Raw genomic sequence first — 22613 nt, forward strand, 5'->3', positions numbered from 1 at the left:
TTTTATGATATAAAAATTTCAAAGAAGTTTTTGGCAGATTGTGATTTTTTTCTATCGAAACTTGGACTTACGCTTTGTTTTGCCATACATAAAATTCACTCTGTTTTACCATTTATGAATCAGTGAGGCATGGTTAACCCTTTGATTTTTGCATATAATGCAAAAACAAGGCTACTCTGTGTGTTAAAATGATAACTTTGCAAAAGATAGCTCAAAGCTTAGATGCTTTTGACACGTTAAAAGATGACATTCGTTAGAAGATTTTGACATTAACATTTCTGTGAAAATGATTTGTGTAAAATCCAGTTACGAAAAACCAGAGATTTTTATTTAATTTGAAGAAAATACCCCTAATGCTCATCAAAAGGGGATGGGAGGGGTAAGCTTATGAAAATAGTACTAAAATAGTACCCCCTCCCCCTTATAGCTGATGAGTAGATTTTTTAGTTGTCTTTTTTCTGATCAATTGTTTCTTGAGTTGTTCCCATTGTCGAACTTGGCAGTAGTTTTCTTATTCATATTTGCATATAGCAACAAAGTAGGGGATAATGGAGGGGGGATCAGGTTTTTTTTAGATAAGGGTATGTGGAATGCACGAAAAGATATATGCTCTTAAGAGTGTACTCGTTTTCCTGATAACCTTCGGGAACGTTAAAAAAAGAACAACAAAACAAATGAAACCAGTATTAACCGTAATAGATCCCAGAGCTAAGAGAGAAGCCTCCTTAAATGTATCTTTACATTTAGAATACTTCTTCAATAACACATGTGAATTGCTGCACACAGAAATCCTTAAGTGGGAGGGGGGGTGAAACTTTCAGAGTGTGCATTCTTGGGTGGATATTCTCAAATTTTAACAAGGGGAAGGGTACTTGAAACCACCCTTAGTCGGACCCCTCCTCCTCAACCTGTATTGGCTGAATTTGTTTCTTATTTTTGTAACTAAAATTGTTCCGTGTTTCTTTATCTTAACTCTGTTGCTAGACAAAAGAAACATGCCAGTGGTGTCAAAATCAAATGATAATAATACAAACAATTGTTACTGAAAATATTAAAATCTCAGATGAATGGTCATATGCATGTATGTAAGTAAAAAATGAAAATTTACGTTTTTCCTTTAATTTTACTTGTAAAGAGAAAATTCTGTTAAACTAGGGTTCAAAACTTACAATAACATGTATATAAAATTATATCTTGATTTTAAGCAGTAGTTCGACAAAAAACCATGAAAAATATAAATAATACAGAACCCAAAACAAAGGTGACTTTCAATCAATGGGAAAGAAACAATGAATAAGATATATATCAGCAAAGACCTACGTCCAACCGTCCATCGGTATTAACACCTCTAAGTTACCCAGACCGTAACATAGAATTCACCAACGGCTGTTATACGGCATTAGACTTTACAGTCCTTTCAGTGGTGCTGATCTCTTTCGTAGCCTTTCAGCCAGGAAGTGTAAAAAGGGATTGGGGCCAGGCACCCTGTGCTTTCGCACACCCTTCCTGTCTACCTTCTCTATATTTCTCCAGGTACCCATTTACTGCTGGTTCGACTCTGACTGAGCTCTAAGTCGGAACGATACTAATTTCGCCGACTCTCTTTGTAATGAACACTCTTAATTGCAAATTCAAACACAGAATAGACCATCACTGCATAAAATTCAAAGCCTGTAGAGCCATGATCCCCGGTGTGGGACGCAGGTCTCACCAGTGGGGAACGGCGTTGTTTTGGTGGCTCATAGACTGGACGTGTACCTTTTGACTGACTATGCTTTAGAGCCTTAATTTTGAAAAAAGAACATTTTCCTGGAAATAATGTCAAACTCACGAATTTAAAGAGCAAAAAAGATGTATGGTAGTGTTGCAATGACGTTATACGTTGTATAAAAGGTGTTGTATTCAGAAAATGTTTTTAATCAGTATAAAATTTGCCTAAAGGATGAACCAAAAAAGGATACAAATTTAATGGTTAATGGTCTTTTAAGCTTCTTTCAGGTGAATACGCGTAAATTTGGAATAATGAAGTTTAAATATCAGGAGAGGGTACCAGAATTTGAGAAGTGATTAGGTGGGGCATGGCCCAAAATCGGTATGGAATCACTTTTTTAAACGATGGTTTGGAGTCTCTGTGTTTAAAAGAAAATTTATTGTTTTAAATTCTCGCCGAATAAATTTTGCATCTTAAGATATTATCCATAGAGTGCCGTCCGATCCCACATCCATTTATGAGAGAGAGAGATAGGTTTATTTAAACAACATCGTAGCTAACAGCTAATTTGCGTTGCTTCACTATGCTACAAACTAACACAAAAAAAGAAGAAAATAACAGTGGTGAATAACAGCTTCAAAATCATCTGTTTTGTTGCACAGCGATCTAGTGTTGCAAACGAGGAAGACCACGACGAGCGTTGAAAGTAACGTCTTAGGATGGGAGGCGGCTACTGTGAACAGTGCTGACATCTAAAAAAAGGGACGGTAGCAGCATTTGGTGGCTTCGTCAGAAGATTAAAAGTCACCAAGTTCGAAAAAGTGGATGGCGCCACCTTATACAGGGGTGAAGAAAGGTCAAATAAAGCACCTTTCCTGTACTTAATTTGTTTATTGATGGCACAGAAAACTGTCAGGATAGCCACTGCTTTAACTGGTGACGCCATTGACGAACCAGCACACATATATTGGGCACTATTAAGCTAAACTTGGTAGATGGGCTCTGCAGCTGTGCTAGCGCAACAGCGCCATCTACCAACTTAAGTATCCCTTAAGATACCAAGAGCAGTGAAAGGGAGATTTGATTGTTCAAACTGTTTTAATGGAGACTTACACAATCGTATGAGTCTTCTAATCAGTAATTCAGTTTTAGTGAGAGATCTCCTTGGGCAGTTTTGGGTTGCAGAAGGAGCCATGCTTAAAAAAAAACGAAACATGGGTGGAAAATTACACCAAAAACGTAATGCAGTTAGTAGGTTAAGAAGGTGAAGCTTTCATACAAAGGTTTAAGTTGTCTGGGAGTTGGCATATTGCTAATGTTTGAATTTTGATAGGTTAACAAGATAGTCAAATTTTGCGCTTTTTTTCACAATTTCAACCTAGCAGCATTGACAAATATGCCTAAAAGCTATTTTTTTTTTTACAACCAATAAATAAAATCACTAGCAGTTATGGTTCTCGCGTATGAAAAGACCTGTCAAAAACAACAGTTTGTAAGATTTGAACATTTTTTTTTTCTCTGGGCAGCGCTATTTTAAATTTAACACTTTCCGATGTGACATGATAATATCAAAGAAGTGTAGTTTTCAGTATGTTTCTGCTTTCCACAATTCTAGTGCCTGTAAATTAGCCTCAAGTGACCTCACTAAAATGGCTCTTGGAATTTTTTGAGGAATAATTAAATAAAAGAAAGCTACTTTATTTAAATAGACCAAAATATCTGAAGTTTGCTTTGAAGTATTAGAGACAGGCAAAATTAAGAGTATTCAGTTTTTTCCTTTTTTTTTTTACACCATTAATTTCGAAAAAAAAGTTTCATCCGAAGAAGAAGAAGGAAATGCCATGCTTTCAAAAACATTATTTTCGCATTCATTATTACTAGCTAAGTATTAGCCACTTCAAGGTGCTCACTACTCAAATCGAGTTGGATTTTTAAACCCCTGGGCATGTCTTAGTCCTCTGTCTCGCCCCATTAATGCTTTTGGCTGGCGCCATCTCCCAAGAAATGGCTGAAGATTTTAGGCCGTTTTTATAATGTGGGACTTTTCTGTTTTCTATTACCCACTTCCGGATTATTTGGTAAAACTATTCAATGGGTAAAGTATTTATGCTCTCTAAGGGTGTTTTCAAGTCGCCTAACGTATTTTTACAAATAACGAACTCAAATCACGTTGTTTAAATATTGATGGAATGAGTGCTTAAGGCCTAGCCGAAGTCTAGACATTTTACTCCCTATTCAATTCTTTTTCAGATACAGTAAATCAGTCAAAACAAAGTTATCAGTTTTCTTTGCCGCTTCCACTAAACAAATATGAGAAGGTTGAACTCAAGGGGTCTCTCACTCAAAATTACGATTATTGCATTGTTATTCTTCGTAATTTTGCAAGTAAATAGGAAGATTTATCTGCAAAAGAACTATTATTCGAGGAGAAAATTAGAGAAATTATTATTTGAGATTTTTTTTTTTTGGGGGGGGGGTTCAACTCTTACGTAAGAAATACCAGGAAAACACGGGAAAATTAAACATTTAGTAGGGAAAAGTAAGCATTTTGCAAAGTTTGGGGGGAGGGGGTGGAGGGCGTATCCCTCCCCTGTGTGCGTGCCTGTGGTCTGGTCATCATTATTTGCCAGGGTGCGGTAAAAACTTGTGGAGATTACAAATAAAAAGTACATGTTTTTGGGTTTTTACTTCATGCAGACCTATTTACACAAATAAAATCTAAATAATTGCTTGCAGCGAAGTGACCAATTTCCTTTATTTTATCTATACGGGTCCATAAAAAAAAAATTCTAAAGCTTGAGTGGTGCTTGCGTATTTGTATATTTTAATCTTTATTCGAATAAGACAGTAATTACACATGACAACTACCTACACCTAGCATAATTGGATTCATATAAACGGTTCCCGTATCTCCATACTTCTTGGCAACCTTCCGTCGACAATTTCTAGTTACAACTAACTAATACTTCACTGAATCGCTCAAGAACAATCCGAATCGTTAGTCCCGTGGTCTAATTCATGTATTCTCACGCGCTCCGATACCAGCTGCATCTAGTCTTTTAGGTGAATTTTTGACTTCGGAACACGAATATGTAAAGTATTTGAAGGGACTGCAACAAGTAAGTATATATTATAAAAATAAGTTATGAATGTTGAATAGAATATTTTTTGCTCTATTTTTTGATACCCCACAACAACAATGTCAAGTGTAGCAATCTAGAATGCAAACCCGAAACAGGTTTTATAATTATTTTGGAATTGTAAAAAAAATAATCGTTGGCTTTAAGATTTGATTAGATCAAAATATTCACAGGATTTTTTTCTATCTGTTAAAATAAAAACCGCCGAGATCACTCAAGTCAGGAACGTAAGGCAAACTCCAAATGTTTAACGTGGGAGGTATAGGAAAATTCCTTGAGAGTCCGTCCTGCCTTAATCAACTTAACCAATTCCTGTATATTGTCATGCAAAACTTTTCAACTATGGTAACTTTCCAAGAAATCTCCAAGACTTTTGGTTATTCTCACCACGTTAGGCTTTTGCGTTTCCCTTATCCTTTTTTGGACTATTTAGTTAAACTATTCTAGGGGTAAGGTGTTTGTGCATCATAAGGGTATATCTAAAGTGCATATGCTGCTATTTCGCATACTGAGTGGATTCGACTTACTATGTTACCAAATTGATGGAATAAGTACTTCTGATTTGTCAGAAACCCTAGGTTGTCATGGAAAGAAATTGCTGCTATGAATATTCACACAGTATCGTAATGTAATACAGTTTTTATTCAATTCTTCTCTTTCATGGGTGTTTTTAAATTTTAGAAAATAACACGGGTTGCCCTGGAAAGGTCGATGTTTTAGAACTAAAGTTGCTAAACCAATAAATTGGATTAACAAGCGAATACTTGTGCATAAACATATGAAAACAGTGCTATTGGCTTGGGATGATAAGAACTGAATTTGGCTTATCAAATTCAAAAAAGTTTTTCCACAGGGTAATAAAAAAGCAAACCTTAGCACACTAAAAAAAGATTGAATTAGTTCGATTGTTGTGGATTTTTGCCATTTAGGCTAGTATAGTCCAATAATATCTGTCATGACTTATTTTGTTTATATTACCAAAAAGCGTTCACCTTAGTGACCAAGCATCGTCAAGATCCCCAATTATTGTCCCTCTGGTCTACCATTAGAGATTATAAAAGTTTTTTTTTGTGTTTTGTAAGCACGTGGGGGACATCTTTTGACAGCGCTTTGTTAATTCTGTGTTAACTGGAAAGGATAGCAGCCTCGTCGATGGGTTGATAACAATAAAAACTAAAGATAAATTCACAATTAAAATCATATATTGTAAAAAGTAGGTAAAACACAAATGGTCAAAAATTAGTGAACAAATTGTAGATTTCAGGGACATCTTTTCCGCTAAAAACTGGAACAAATTTCCAAGGTAGGTTGAAAGCTGGAATGCAGGAAGAAAAGGTAGAGCTTAGGGACGTACTCATGCCCTTTTTCTTGGGAGTAGGGGATGGCTGACAGAAGAAAAAATTATGATATTAAATGGTTTCCAAGGCCTAGATTAAAAGTCCACAGAGTGGGAGGTAAGAAAAGTCCACGAACTAATATAAAATGTTAATAGATCCCGAGATGTTTGATAATAGATGCCGAATTATTGTGCACTTCTAGTCTCTGCTGGTAGAGATTACAAAAGGTTCTTTACGCTTTGTTGACATGTGTATGATATCATTTGACGGCGCTTTTGTTAATTTTCTGTAAACTGAAAATATTGGTAGTCTCATGAGTGGACTGGTAAAAAATTGAACTAGAGGTACAATGACAGTGAAAATCATAAAATATAAGAGGTAGGTGACCCCAAAAAATTGCCTACTAGAAGAAACTGAGGCACTGCTTTTCATGAAACCAAATTGCACATATATAAGAACGTAAGTTAGAAACATAAAGAGTCGACAGAGAGCATTTCCACTGAATGTGAGAAGGTTTTGCTGTCTTCTGGTGTTCATTGTGTTCAAGTTCATTAAGCCAACCTAAAAAAAAAGATGAATATTTTTATTTCATCTTACAAACTCAGACATGAATCCTAAGTGGGTTTAGGCATATTGTACTTGAGGAAGATTGCCTTAACATCAATATGTGCTAATGACCATTGGGTTGGTTTTACATAGTTGGTTCTAAATTGATGTAATGGTTTTGTCACTATCTAACGCACGGTGAGAACAATTTCTTCGAAAAAGTGATGATGTTTTGTAACAAATCTTTAAGCACCCCGGTCATTTCTAGCAATATCAGAACTTGGCAATTACTTCAGGTTCCCGTGGATATGCCTCTTACTGTCCCTTGTTTTCTTACTCTTGAACCTAAATAAGCCAACTTAAAAGAAAGATGAATATTCGTACGTCATCTGTGAAAGTTAAAACATAAAGCCTGAATGGGTCAAGATATATTGTACCCAAAGAAAATTGCATACATATAAATTGCACCCATTGGAAAGAGCTACACGTAATCAGTTCCGCATTAATATAATATTCTACTCAGTATTTGACACATAGTAAGATTCTACCCTTTAAAAGGGCTTCAGATATAGGCAAACTAATCTTTTCCTCCCCCTAAAACGACTGCTACTCTTGAAAATTAGTAATCCAACAAAACTTAGAATGAATAGAACCATGGTTGCTGCGGTAGCTTCAACCTAATAAAGGATGCTACAATAAGAGTTGAGCCACCTACCTCTGAAACTTATGATGCCTTTTGGGTTTTATCGAATGCGAAATGCATTTCGACTATTTTTTTTGTGGGAAAAAACGTTTCTTAGAATATATACATGACTTTCACAAATAAAATATATAACTTTACAAGTAAATTCGTGACTTTCAGTTTAGTTTTTTTTAAGTACACTTTCTTTGTCAATATTTTTACATTTGATTCTTAGAATTGCCATTTTGGGGGGGGGGGGGTAATTGCCCATCTAGAATTTTTTGTGTCTTCATATATATATATATATATATATATATATATATATATATATATATATATATATATATATATATATATATATATATATATATATATATATATATATTTCGTTTGGGAGTATAGAAAATTTTTGCCTCAATAAATTGTCAGTTTGTAATTTTAAAAGCAATTTGATTAGTCCTCGGAAGTATTGTTCTGAATTGGTAAATCAACAGATGAATTGCCAATGAATTTTTCATACCTTTGAAACAAACGTAATGAAAAGGCACGAATTATCGATACAGGTTTGTTACATATTAGACTTTGAAACTAAACCGATTGTTCGAAATATAATGACATTACAAAAAGAGGAATCTTTAGAGTTTGAGCAGTTCTAATTTTCAATGAGATAATAAAAAAAAAATCCGTTATGTTATTTTCAGTAATGCCAAATCGGGTCGATCAAAAGTTTCTTTTTAGTGGGAATTTCGGTTTGTTTTAAATATTGTTATTTTTAATCAAAGCAAGTTCTATATGTTATAAGCTTAACTTGTTTCATGCCTTGATTTCTCATGGTTTTAGATATTAATTTATTTATTTCCTTTTCTTTGAGTTTTAGTTGGATAACGTTTAGTAAATTATATACAATAAATGACATGATACTATATTGCAAGGATAACCATATTTGAGACCAATATTTGGGTAATAGAATTTTATTGGGATTTACTTCAAGAAATGAATCTTTCCATATGGGTAAACACTGGATATTTTATTATAATGATCTGAAACTCACTCTAAGTAACAACTCTACTGAGTCCAGCCTTTTGTAGACGCAATTTTGTATAAACAGAATCTTCCCTGGGTATAACAAGTTGAAACCCGAGCCTTTATCTTCAAAAATGTTATTTGTATATCTCTTTGAGAAGAATGTTTGTGTAAGCAGCTGATTCTTTATTTTTTTGAATGAAAACTTGAAAAGAAGTGGCCTTTTAAGTGTGTCCTTTTTAAGAAACAAAACAGACTAAGGCCAAAGGGCAGATTTTCCCGATTTTTCTCATGAAACATTTTTTTCGGTCGGGGTAGACCGTGATATTATCGGGTAAAGCTTATGAGATGGCCAAAAAGCATAGGGCTATCTAACAGCTATTTAAACAGACTTCCGGTATCAGATTTCATGCTGGTACGTTCATCCCTAAACAGATGTGTAGTCCAAAGGTAAATCACTATTATAGACCACTTATAAAGTCTTTAATGAAAAAAAGCCTTTTGAACAAAAATTTTTCAAAGAAAAGAGAGTAAAGAACTTTATTGAACCAAAGACGAGCAGAAAAAAGCTACATGATAGTTTAAAGGAGCAGAATTTACTATCAATGAATAACTGAAACCCGAAGCGAAAAGAAATGACATTGAAAAATGAACTCAAACTTAAACAAAGAAAAGCTACCGCAAACAGTAGTAGGGCTAAAAGCCCCTATTCCTTCTAAAGACCAGAATGTCATTTTTGCTTTAGTGAAAATAAAATGTGTTTTGAAAATTATCTCTTCCATAACATTAATGATTCCAAAATTGCTAAGACTTCCAGGAAAGAATATTATTGTAAATAATACTATCAGTCAGCTTTCATTAGCTCTTCAGCAATCCTGGTTTTTATGGTAATTTTTTTCTTGGTGTTATCATATATAAAAAGGCGTTACTCAAAATAAGATTTGTTTCAACAGAGCGCAAATTACGCCTTGAAGGCTTATAACTTTAGCCTTACTCGTGTTTGTGGTAATCTCTATGTTTTAGTTTTGACTTGATCATTCATCGTGATTTTATTTTTCGTTTAGGGCACTATAAACAATTCAAACATTACGATGATCCTAAAAAATATCTTTTAGTGCAGTCTTGGTGCGTATAAAAGCTCCTCCTATTTTCTCTATTTTAACGATCCAGTGCAAAGAGTATTGGTAACTCATAAGAGTGGAAACTGGTGCTAGTTTAAAAAAAACACCAACACCATCTAGCGTCTGGCGAAATTTGGTATTTTTAAAGCCTAATGAATTTAAATTAATCTAATTAAAGGCAATTTGTCATAACCCTTTGGCATCATAGACAAATAGGTTAGGCCTTATATATGTCTTTTAAACAGTAAGTTAACCCACCCTAAACAGCCAAATATTGATTTTTCAGACTTACACAGAGACTTCACCTTTAGGTGATGTAAATATACAGATCAGGCCCAAAGACCTTGGGAAACTATGAGTTTTCAATACTATTTGGTTAGGCGTTTACCAATTATTCGGTTCGACTTGAACGTTTTCTACTTATTGAAAGGCATTATAATGATTTCGCCAGCCACTACGCTGCGTCTGGCGCTAGTAGATTTCAATTCTTATCTTTCCATGTCAAATCGCCGAAATTTCCACTCTTATAGTTTCCCATGCTCTTTGATCAAGTGCATATTTCTCAGTACCTCGATCAACTTCGAAAAATAGTGCGTCGAAGTGGTTTGCTACTATCCCAAATCACAGGTATGACCTATGACTTAACTGATTGGCCTTTCCCGGATTTCTAAAAGGGCGTTTGGATTAAATTTTATAGAATACAAAAATTTCTGGTGCTAACTTCTAATCAACACTGCAACAGGGAGATAGCTGGAATTTTATAAATAGTGGAAGAGGGATCCACGAAGGGGCGTGACCATTTGAAATTTGCCACAAAATATTTTACCACAATGAGGCAACCTACAGAAATTACAGTACCATTACGGAAATTCTTGTTGGGAACCGGGACTAATCCATTGAATCTGGCTTGAGTGCGAAGACCTGAACTGCGAAGTTGGCTGCGGAGACTTCCCCCTTGTACAATTTATTTGATATTTTTTTTGAGCACACGTGCGTATTTTGAAGTGAAATTTAAGAATCGTGAAATCAACAAAAATCACAACCAAGGAAAATAAAGAAGCAAGTAATCACTTTAGTTTTAGCAGTTTAAATTTTGTATTATCTCCTTTTTTCAACAAAGAAGCAAAATTTTGAAAAACTAGTATTTGATTATAAAACAGTTCGTGGTAAAGAACTGTAGTAAGGAGCGACCCGGCTCAATAGTAACCGAAACTCTAAAAAACGGGATTTTGATGCCAATATATACATCAAAAGAATCGAATTTTTTAACTATATTCAAACTGATTTTAAATATATAAGTTTCATAAAGTTTAGTCTCACTCATCAAAAGTTACGAGCCTGAGAAAATGTGCCTTATTTTCAAAAATAAGGGGTAGCACCCACTAAAAGTCTTAGAATCGTAATGAAAATCACAAAGAAAACCACGAAAACTAAAACACAACGAAAAAAATATATAAACAATAGAACAAATAAGAACAACTCACATTATAAAACAAAACTCCCGGCACTGATGGTAATAACTTTTAGAACAAAACCAAAGCAAATGTTTATAATGAAACTATGGGCTCCTTTCTTCTGCAACAACCATGTTTAGCCATTTTTCTTTAGAAATGTATTGTCTTTGATAAGGTCCCCTTGGTCCCAATAGATCTAGTTGACTCCCCTCCCCATCCAATATTTAAATCCTCTATTTAAATCCAATATTTAAATCTAGTTGAAATCCCCGTCCTAAGCGTGGTCAATCTAGTTACTTAACCATGCCTAACAACTTAACCACTTTTCTTTAGAAATGCATTGTCCTTGATAAGCTCCCTTTGGTCCCCAATGTCACATATTTTAAATCTCTTTGACTCCCTTCCCCACCCAATAATTCCTCAGTTTCAGGCCACACCTCAATGTCTAATTACCCACTCCCAACAATGCCCTAAGCCTGGTCAATCTATTTACTTAACCTTGCATAAATTGTAAGTGTCATAGGAGCTCAGGGTGCAAAAAACATTATTTATTAATGATTTGAAGACAAAGATTAGTTAGCCCACCCTGTTCCCCAGCACCAATTTGAATATCCCTTTCTCAACTATCTCCCTTCCTCCAATATTGCGCAAAAGATTCAAATTTACCCCCTCCCCAGTGGTTCTCAAGCTATTGCAGACGTGCTATTTCGAAGGCCTAAATACACGTCAAATTTTACGATTTACCTCAATCCCTCCCTCACTCAAACTCTGAATCCCTCCAGAACCTGAGCCCCAAAACTCACCCAAAATTTCAAATCAATCCCTTAAGTTGCTCCCAAGATAGCGTAAATAATGTGAAAAATCTGATGTAGACAGCGTTCTTTGGTTTACTCGGGTATGCGCATGTGTACTTTTGGGAATATTTAGCTACTTGGCTTAGCAAACAATCTGCAAGAGCTCAGATGAAATCAGACCAATTAGGAAGACCCCCTCCCACCCCCAAAAAATTTTAAGACCCCTCCCACCCCCCAAAAAATGGATGATTTTCTTCACTCAAAGAATCATCTTCTAAAGTTTCAAGCTACCCGGACACACAAGACTCTTTTCACAGGGTCGTGGAGGTCATATCGTCCCTTAAGGCATATTTTTTGAGTCCTTAGACTAGTTTGAGAATTTTTTTTTTGGGATATGGGCAGGAAAATAGGGCACTGGAGGGTGGCTGGTTACCGTCCAATCACTTCTGATTCTTAAAAGGCACCCATGCTTTGAATTTTGAATTTCGAAGACCCGTTTCTGTTCTAAGGATACTGCAGATGTTTCCATTTAATGTGTTTTACATAAACTATAAGTTTAAACTTAAGAACCGTAACTGGTCCTGAGATACTGCAGGTACACCATTTTGACAACGAGGATGCACATATTGTCTCAAACAAACACAACTTAGGAACAATAGGGATATTTTTCCAAGACAGTGGTATTCATTTTAGTAGATATTTCGGCCCTATGTCCAAGGGCCGTCTTCAGCACAACACCAGAAAAAATATGTAATCAGGACTGGCTGAACTTTCAACAGTCCTGGTTGAACTTCGCTGAAATAAGTATCTTCTTTGAAGTTGGTCGCTATTTACACGTAGTGTTCTTTATGTCAACATCTCCCTCGAAATTTCTAACTTAATACTTTTAGCCTCTCCTAATATATTCCAGATATACCCTTTTGGTGATATGTTTGCAAATAGTGTCTCTTGAACTCGATCAACATTCCATACAAGTTTTAGCTTAGTAACCTCAACTGTTCCTAAAATATTTCAAAAATGGCATTTTGATATCCTATACGTAGAGTGTTTCTTTTGGAATAGTTAAACAATCACTTAGCGTTTCAACTTAATACCCTTATCTGTCCCAGAGAGATTACGGATTGACTATTTTGATAATCTGGCTGCAAATAGTGTCTTCTGAATTAGGTCAACGTTTATGTAAAATTTCCCGAAACTTTCAACATAATTCCCTCGGCTATTCCTCGGATAATGTAGATCCGCCATGTTGAAACCCTGGATGCACAATGTCTTTTGATTTACTTTAACATTCCCTCAAAGTTCCAACTCAATATCTTTAGCCTTTCTTTAGATGTTGCAGCCAATTTTGACAGCTTGGATGCAGATTGTGTCATTTGATTTTGTCCAACATTCTCCTTGAAATTTCCTGAAAGATTCAGCTTAATAGTCTTAGCTGTTCCCGAGATTTTCTTGGTATACCCTGTTGACTAGCTGGAAACACATAGTGTTTTTTGATCTGGTTCAGTATCCCATACAAGTTTCAACTTAATGTCCTTAGCTGCTCATCGCAAGAAATTGATTTAAAGAGTTTAATCAAACACTAATTTGTTTTCAGCTGCACTCTACTAATACCACGTCTTCTTAACTTTTGTCAGATTTACGTGTAAAAAAACTGCTGTTAAAAGCTCCCATTTTTTCTAGTTTCAAAAAATTAAGCCTTAAATCTCGACTCTGATTGGTCCATCTAAAATTTTACGCTTGAAACTTGAACAATGTGCAACTGGAGAAATTGCGGACGGAGACGGTGAGGTCGCACGTAGTTTAAATTTTATGGACAAATGTGACTATAATGTGGACTAGGCATACCTTAAACCAATGGATTTGAGCTCAGTTTGACCGAAAGTAGTTTTCTTTAAAGTTTTATTCGAGTTCACTTCGAGATGCAAATAAGAGACTCAGCAACATTAATTTAGCAGTCAGTTTTAAAGTAAGCAGATTCTCTTACCTGTCTGTATCTTTTGAACTGCTTAACCCACAGCTTAACCATCAGTGACATGTCAATTCCGTAAGTGAATAAAAAGTATACATAGAACAAGATTATACTAGGTTCAAGAAGCGAATCTGTCCCGATGGTTTCTTTATCAATACAAATCATGTAAAGTGACTTGGGATTGAGGAAAAAATCTGAAGCCATCCTTAATGCTGCAACACCTTTAAAAGAAAACGAATTGACAAGAAGGGGAAAAGTTATGTATATACATTGGAGGGTAGGAATCACAGCTTAGATACCAATACAGTTATGAAAAGTCCTATCTTGCCCATGAGAAGCTTTTGGTACAGAGCTCTGAACTTGGTGCCTCCTCCAAGCCCGTGCTCTGACGCGTAGATCGTACTACAACACCATAGGCAGGAACGCATACACAGCTGTTGCATACACAGCTTAGATGCCAATACAAGTTTCCTGTTACCAATTAGATATCAATACCAGTCTCCTGTCTCCAGTCGCTAGCATCGCTACCGCGCACTGTGTCCCAAAATTAAATCGAGTTTTCATAACTGTATATTGGTATCTAAGCTTTGCTAGGAATGGATATCTACCAAAAATTGTCCGATGACTCCTTCCTTGCTTCTCAGAAATGTCTTCTATAATGTTTACATCGTAATATGTCTTTAGCCAAGTTGGACTTCATCATGTATTATGTCTATACTTTATTCACGATTTTAGCAGTAATGGATCAAGGAAACTAAATTTGCTTGGAAAAGATGGAATCATTGAAATATCTTCATATATTATCTGAGCTTAATATATTTCTATAGAAAAGTAAATTCCTATAATTCTATATTTCCATAAAATTGTTAGATTTGTAGCTTTGTCATTACTGTGGGAATTCCTAATCGTTTGTATCTATGAAGAGTTTCGGTATCATTCACGATGATTGTTGTAACTTCATAGACTGATGACCGAAAAAGAACAGCCAAAAGCTAACTTCAGCTATCTTTAAAGAATGTATTCATAGTGTTTCACGGCTATTATATTAACCATAATGTGTAAAGCACCAGGGATTGTTTTACAAAAACTCTTTATGAATTTGTTAGGTTTTACGTAAAATATTTTCTTTTTAAAAGAGTAGAAACACAGAAGACCAGATATATATATATATATATATATATATATATATATATATATATATATATATATATATATATATATATATATATATATATATATATATATATATATATATATATATATATATATATATATATATATATATATACACAGAGAGAGAGAGAGAGAGAGAGAGAGAGAGAGAGAGAGAGAGAGAGAGAGAGAGAGAGAGAGAGAGAACGAAAAGATATATAAAGCCGTTTTAGTCGAATGGTTAGCACGCTAAACTTGTGATGCGAGTTCGAGTTTGTGTGAAGACTTGTGATGCGAGTTCGGGTTCTGGTGCTGCTGGCTATTTGTTTTGAGACGGGGGTCTGTGGCATGACTCTTTAAGCTCTAAGTCATTACCTAGAGAAATTTGAGAAAGAAAAATTGGAGGGCTGTGTGAAAGCACAGGATGGCTGGCCCCAACCCCCCCATTGCGCTTCTTGGCTGAAGGGCCATGCAACGGAGTTCAGCAGCGTCAGTAGGGATTGTAAAGTTCAGTGCCGTATTCTTTACAGTGCAGTTTTATTTACCAAGAAGTGGGATTTTTGAACCGAGGTATGTATTTTTTTTCGAGAACGGCTCCATATTTTAATGACGTACTAACATTTTTGGCCTGGAAAAAACGATCTAGATAGGTCACGCCTTTGTGAAAATTTGTTTAGAGCCTTACTTACTGAAAATCATTTTACATGTGAATTACGTCACATTCACAAGCATTGTTGTTCTCATTCTCCGTAAACATTTTTTTTGTTCCTGCAAACTTCGTAAGACGGGTGAAAGACGAAAAAGTAGCCGAGTAGAAGGAGAAGAAGGAGAATTAGAAGAAATGCAAGAAATAGAAAAAGAATGCTAAGAAACAAAAGCAATATACTGTACCTAGAACAAAAAATGAAAGTGAAATCCTTAATCCCTTTTCGTGTTGTATAATCCAAACTCCGTAAGAAGTGTGAAAGACGAAGAAGTAGCGGAGTATGCTTATGACTGTTAAGCAAACCTCGACCACTATTGCACCAAATGTAGAAGAAAGATAAATTCCTAAACAAATCCAAGGTTTAACGCTGTCATCATTTTTCCAAGTAGCTATCCTTACAACAGTTAACACCTGTTGAAATAAGTACAATCAGTCTTAGTCCCTGAAAATGAACTAGCATTGTATTTTAAAACAGAGTGATAACCCCCTCCCTAGTTTTCTATGGCCAATCATTCTATAAGCTGTGGCCAGAGGGGGGAGGGGTTGCATGAGAGACCAATTTTTTTCTAAGTCAATATCATTGAATTTTGATAATTTTATTGCACTTGAAATCATTTGCTTCTATGAATCGGTGGTAATCCTACATTGAATTTGAAGGAGAGAAAGCAAAGACTTACTGTCAGACAGTGATCAGACACTGATCAGACAGTTTGTGGTAACTAATTCTAAGCAAGGAGCGACACGCCTCAATAGCAACTGAAACTCTAGTAGATATAATTTTATATATCAATAAATACAACAAAAGAATTGGCTTACTATGCTGATTCCAAATATATAAGATTCATTAAGCTTAGTGATATCCATCAAAGACAACCAGCCCAAGAAAATTTGCCTGATTTTCAAAAAGGGGGTAAACACTTCCTAAATGTAAAATAAACTTAATGAAAATCCCATCATCATGTTGAGCGTTTCAGAGAAACCTACGGTAGAAGTTTCAAGCTCCTCAAAAGAAAGACCTGGGATGTGTGTTTATTTGCTTTTTTTCCCAGGGGTGATCATGTCGAACCAAAGGTCCCAGAACATCGAGAGAGGTTCATTTGAACGGAAATTAAAACTTACAGTGTCTTTTTGAAGCGAATGGAAAGAATGGAGGGCAACTAGCCCCCACCCAAGCCCCTTTCCCCACAAAATCATCCGATCAAACTTTTGAGATAGCCATTTTGTTCGTTAGAGTTGAAAATTCGTGAAACCTTAGGAGATTATATGACCCCTCACCACCCTGGGGATTGACTTTTAACTTATAAGATTTACCCGTTGTTTACGTATAATATTTGTTATTGTAAAGCATACATACATTTTTTTGTAGGGGAGGGAATTTTTATGATTGGGGTGAGTTTCCGTGGGGATAATTTTCAGTGTGGAGTACAATTTCTGGTGATTAACTTTCCAGAGGGAATTTTAGACTTTGGGGACTTGGAAGAAAGGGGGGATTGGATTTGGAAAGGGATGTGTGAAATCTTTTTATTTGTCTTATTTCTCTTTGCGTACTCATTTTTACATATGAAGATCTTCCAAGGGAATTGTCCGGGCGAAATTTTCAGCGTATTTGGATTTCCAGGAAATAATTTCACGGAAGGGAGGATTTCCGGTATGATCGGATACGATTAGAACTTAAAATATTTTTCAAATGAAAGTACACTAAGAAGAATTTTTCAGGCTGAACCTTCTGCAAGAAATCTTACAGGGGGGGGGGGGGGGTAGCGAGGATGGAATTGTTCTGAAGAATTTTTACGGAAGGAGTTTATATTATGTGGGAGTAATTTCCAACGGAGGACTTTCTATTTGAGGGGAATGAATTTTTTATTTAGGGTGAGCCTGATTACGGGTATTACATGAAAAATGATCAGCAATTAATAATAATTATTATTATTAATTATAAATTAATAATTATTAATTATACAATAATTATATTAGAAGAAGTTATTTTGGAAGTATTATTATAAGAAGCTATTTCAAGAATAAAAAGTAATAAAATTACTTCCTTACTCAATAATAAACAAAAAAACAATTTTTTTCAACTAAAAGTTAGGAGTAACATTAACACTCAAAACGAACCAAGATTATTCCGTATATTAAGGGGTTGCCCCCTCCCCAATAGCTTGCTCTTTACGGTAAAGTTTTACTGTTTGTATCAATTTTTTAAGAACGACTCCTGAAATACAATGGCCGTTTCGATAGACTAGGAAATTGTTCTTTTTTTAACTGTCATAAACTTTAGCGTGAAGAGTAAAGTTTTGAGAGGGGGCAACCCCTTTGTACTCGGAACAATTTCTGTCTGTTTTGAGTTTCAATTTTGCTGCTTACTTTCAGTTGAAAAAAACTTGTTTTTGTTTATTATTTAGTGAGAACTGATTTGACTACTTTTTTTCTTTAAAATAACCTCTATCCCATTTCAAATAATAGAAAAATATCAAATAATACGCAGTCCTGCGCTATATGCCGATCTGAGCAACTATTTTCAACAAAATGTCTTTGTTCTCTCACACAAGCTCAAACAACCGGAATCAAATGCCTTCCATTAAATCATTTTAAGGGCGTTTTCAAAATTAACGGACATACCTGGTTTCATTCATTTCTTCTTGAATGAATAATTTTTGTATGATTTTGTGGGATTTTTTTTTGCTTCTTTTGAATTATAAAAATGCCCATAGACGTTACCGTTTCCAGCTGAGTAATGGTATTTTTTTTCCAGTGTGCCATGCAAAACGTTATTTATTGTAGTTCTGGTGCTAGATCAATATAAAACAGATTTCAATCAATAAAAGAAAAGTAAAGGATGATGTTTAAATCTAAAACATTCGGAAATAAATAATAAGCCAAACTTAAAACGACGGAAAAATTTGCAGTGCTTTAGGACAGAGCCCTGACCACTTAAGTTGTTCATCCACTGACGCGTTGTAGAACCGGTTTGTTTCGTTTGTTTATTTCAACTTAGCGTGAGATAAAACACAGAGAAGGGACTGAATAGATGAGGAATATATAATTTGGGCTATATATTTGCACATTAGGGAGGTGGGTGTGGGTAAAGTATTTGGACAGTGTGAAGTGTGGACAGTGTGAAGAAAACCGTAACAACCTTCTGAATTAAGGTCGATTTTTTACCATCATTTTTGTGGAAAAAGTGGAAATTCGCTTAGGGTGAATTTTTCAAAATTTGCTTAGGAGTCAAGTGAACAGCTAATTTCAAAGAAGGACTGTATTGAAAAATTAATTATTTTCATAAGACTTCTTAGTGATTTTCGGGTTTTAATGCTTATTTAGTAGCAGTAATAAAAGTTCGACAGGAGCAAACAAAAAAAACTCATCTTATGTAAGATATGCTAAGGGTGGTTGCAATTTTCCCGCATCAAGCTTTTAATTTTTAACGTATTTTTATGTCTTCATTTTGGCAAGTTAAATGTTCATTTATAATTAAATTTTTCTAAAAAAAAACATTTGTAGAAAGTAAAATTTAGATCGAATACAGTAAAAATTTGGATATAAATGCATCAGTAGCGAAAGTCTTGCACATGGGTTATTAATATTTCCATCGCCTTGTAGATAATACCTTCTAATAAATGAATTGCAACATATGTTAATGGACGTGTACGTTTAATTCCTTTTTTATTGACGAGGGGGGGAGGCAGATTCATCCCCAAAAGGAACAGGCAAATTATCTGAAAACCGAAGGGAGATCACAAATTGTTTGGGGATTGGAACTCGAACCCCCTTCCTCCACACGTGCCTTGACCTCGAACTTTTATGGGTCTGATTAACCCACTAGTGGGCTATAAAAGATTTTAAATGCAGTCTTCGAAGCTCTGTTTTCAGGCCACCCACATCTGACACGGTTGTGTAGATTCTATTTTTGAGCACCGTGTTCAATGCGGGTTTGGGCCTTCTTAGAACCTGTGTTTAACCATGCTATTCAGGCACATTAAAATTTTGAAGATTTCGTGTCCAATACACTTGGAACTCGAAAGATGAAAAAACTTTAAATATAGGCTGGGTTAAACACGGAGACACTGAAAATAATTTTGGCGAGCCAGCTCAAAACCCGCTTCAAACCCAGAGGCTGAAAACACAACTCATGATCGAACACGGTAGCGTCAAGAGCTTGTATTCGAACTTACTTGTGCAAATGTTGCAGTTTGGAGAAGGGAAGCATTGTAGAACACTATAAAGTAGTCAATCAAAGTTCTTGACGTCTGTCGAGAACTCCAGGCACAGTAGGTACTAAGAATATTGAGTATTACTGACACGATAGTTACAATTATCATCATCCAGCCAATGCCTTCAAGTACTGACAATTCGGTGTCCATCGTTTCCAAGCAATCTAAAAACAGAAAAAAAGTATCTGAATCAAATATTGAACACTCAAAAAATGATTTGTTTATAACTCGCTAAAAGAAAGAAAGCAGTAGTACGGGATCAACGAATCCCGATACAGCCCTATCCTGGTGTATTATTCGAGGTGTCAATTCCTCGTATCCCGTAAACGAATTCTAATACAGCCCTATCCGAAATTTCTATTGGAATTACTAGCCCATTGCATTCAGCTATACTTCTACGACAGCCATAAAAATTTTTGGAAACATTGTATGCATATTTCTACAGTGAACCCATTCAATTAGTACAAGCGCAGCCCATAGCGTTATCCTAGCTTCTGGTGATAAAAATATTTACAAGAAACGCTTGCCAGCTGTTGTTTCTCAGTGAAATGAGCCTTTGGATACAAGCTGCCTGGCGCACGGTACCCACCTGGTGAGCATAACAGGATTTTTGAGATTTCGAATTTTTCTGAATTATAATTTTTTACGGGACTTCGCATTTTTGTGATCTTAAATCACTTAAAATTTTCGGGAATCACTTGTGATATTTTGAAAAATACAAAATGATGATAATATAAATGTCATTCGTGTTTTTTTCTATTAGGAAAAGAATGTCTGTAGTGTGTTGTTGAAGAAGATAGTCATAGAGCCCAAAGTTTTCCAAGTGTTCGGTCAAATGGCACGGGTAAACGGCAGGAGTAAGTATGATTGTCGTATTGAGACACCACTTGTCTGTTACCTTTTAGAAAGGAACGCCTGTCTAAAGTCTTAGGCAGGTTTACCAAGAATTTAAAATTGACATAGGACCGTTAGATTGCCTGGAATGAGAGGTAAACAAGGAATGCCTACCTCTGGTCACAGGCAGGTTGACCAAGAATTTAGAATTGACTCAAGACCGTTAATTTGCGTGGAATGGTGGGCAAACAAGCCTCCAAAGCCAAATTGGGCCCATCCACAGTAAGTGTCGGGCAAGACCATTGATTTTAATTCATGAATTTATTCAATTTTCTGACTTAGAATCATTTTGGAACGATTAATGAAATTCAGTCAAATATCAAAAGAAGACTTTAAATCCTTTTTTTGTGAATACTAGCACAATAACTGGAAATGTCGATGATTTGACGAGAGTGGGAGAACTCAAGCGTTGGCGTCTTAATATCACCGCTTCACCCCTGCCTGTTAATGCGCAAAAGGAAAGTGGACACTTCACTGCGTGTTTAGGTTCAAAATGGTTTGTTTTTTAAATATTTTAGCGGGAATATTGATGAAGTGGGAAATTAAGTTCACACAATACACTTGCTCAAGTCACTGGACTTGAAACAAAGCTAGCGGCAGAGCATTTACAGAATGAATCAAGTTACAACCTGTATAGTAATCATAGTTTGTGGAAGTAACAATCAGAGGACTAAAGCCTTTTTCCCATTATTAATATTACAAGCAGATATTTTAACTCTAGATGAGATTCGACAGTGTCACAATTAGCCATATAAGTACATTCTACTTGCAATTAGTGTTTTTAGTCGTTTTCCATTTGCCATTCCATTGTAGTCGAAGAGAGGTGATCAAGTCGCTAAAGGCCTTAAATCCATCCTGAACAGGTTATTAGAATATGCAAACGGATTGGGGTAGTGAGTGTGTTAATCCACATTTAAAGAATGTTTTATTGAAATACAACACAATGCTCTGTCAAAGTCATAGTCCAGTAAAGGCAGCATTGGCTGAACGATTGATAAAAACTTTTCGACTTTTAATTTCCATGTAAAATGAAAAACACTGTTGCTTTTATTTATGTTTTGGATAAAACCAAGTTGATTCATAATCTATCCCTGTCAGATTCTACTCCTATGGAAGTTCATCAAAGGGATGCCGATGCACTTGACGCTTTTCTTAAACAATATTCCAATGAAGGGGGAGGAAAACGAAAAAGAAGGAATTCATTCTCTGTGATACTGTTCAAATCAATCAAACTGCTAATGTTGTTGAAAAAGGGGAATTACTTAGCGTCAGATGAACTTTTTAAATCGTCCAGAATCTTAGACAGTAAACCCATAACATATTGTCTAAGTGACAGAAAAGACGATGGGATTCTTTGCGAGTTTTATGATTATTATTTTGAAAAGGCTAATAAAAATGGAACATATCCTCTTGAAAAGATATTAAAGAGTCGTACTCATAGGGGCAAGATACAGTGGCTAGCTCGTTGGATAGGATACAACTCTGATTTTGATACATGGATATCCGTCGAAAACGTACACAATGCCCAATGACTTCTATGTGACGTTTATGTGCAATGTCTCTTATCCCCTCTACAAGTGATTTGAGCAAAATAAGCGATTTTTGGACAAAATTCTCCCCTGATATTAAATTCAACGAGGATCAGTATGAAGCTGCTATAGTCGATTGTATTCTCAAAAATACATATTATATCATAAGAAAAGACCGTAGATATGAGATAAAATTCAGACCATTTGATTGGTCACTCCTTGTCAACTATGAATTGATAGAAGCACTTAGATCTAGTGAATACCCTTGTGTCACACTAAAATACAAATAATCTGGTAGTATGACTGATTTGTGTCGTACAATCAATAGAAAAAATGTCTCCTCG

At 35.4% G+C, this 22613-nt stretch overlaps 1 protein-coding gene across 1 annotated transcript; it reads right to left on the reverse strand.

Annotated features, from left to right (window-relative positions):
- Positions 1 to 4297: 4297 nt before the first annotated feature.
- Positions 4298 to 20010, reverse strand: LOC136033366 (uncharacterized). The gene is made up of 4 exons (XM_065714155.1): positions 19808 to 20010; positions 15821 to 16046; positions 13793 to 13998; positions 4298 to 6749 (listed from the first exon to the last, which is right to left on the reverse strand). Exons 1-4 carry the CDS (start codon positions 19994 to 19996, stop codon positions 6387 to 6389), a joined length of 984 nt encoding a protein of 327 aa, XP_065570227.1. The 5' UTR covers positions 19997 to 20010; the 3' UTR covers positions 4298 to 6386.
- Positions 20011 to 22613: the final 2603 nt, after the last annotated feature.

Source organism: Artemia franciscana, chromosome 11 (assembly GCF_032884065.1).
Source record: "Artemia franciscana chromosome 11, ASM3288406v1, whole genome shotgun sequence".
NCBI lineage: Eukaryota > Metazoa > Arthropoda > Branchiopoda > Anostraca > Artemiidae > Artemia > Artemia franciscana.

Bases quoted from the DNA above. Each gene is read 5' to 3' on its own strand.
- LOC136033366 (XM_065714155.1), bottom strand. From the start codon at position 19,996: ATGGACACCGAATTGTCAGTACTTGAAGGCATTGGCTGGATGATGATA. The intron at 16,047-19,807 runs GTAAGTTCGAAT...TTATTTCAACAG, and splicing joins AAACTGCAACATTTGCACAA to GTGTTAACTGTTGTAAGGAT. The intron at 6,750-13,792 runs GTAAGAGAATCT...CTTTTTTTTTAG, and splicing joins AGTTCAAAAGATACAGACAG to GTTGGCTTAATGAACTTGAA.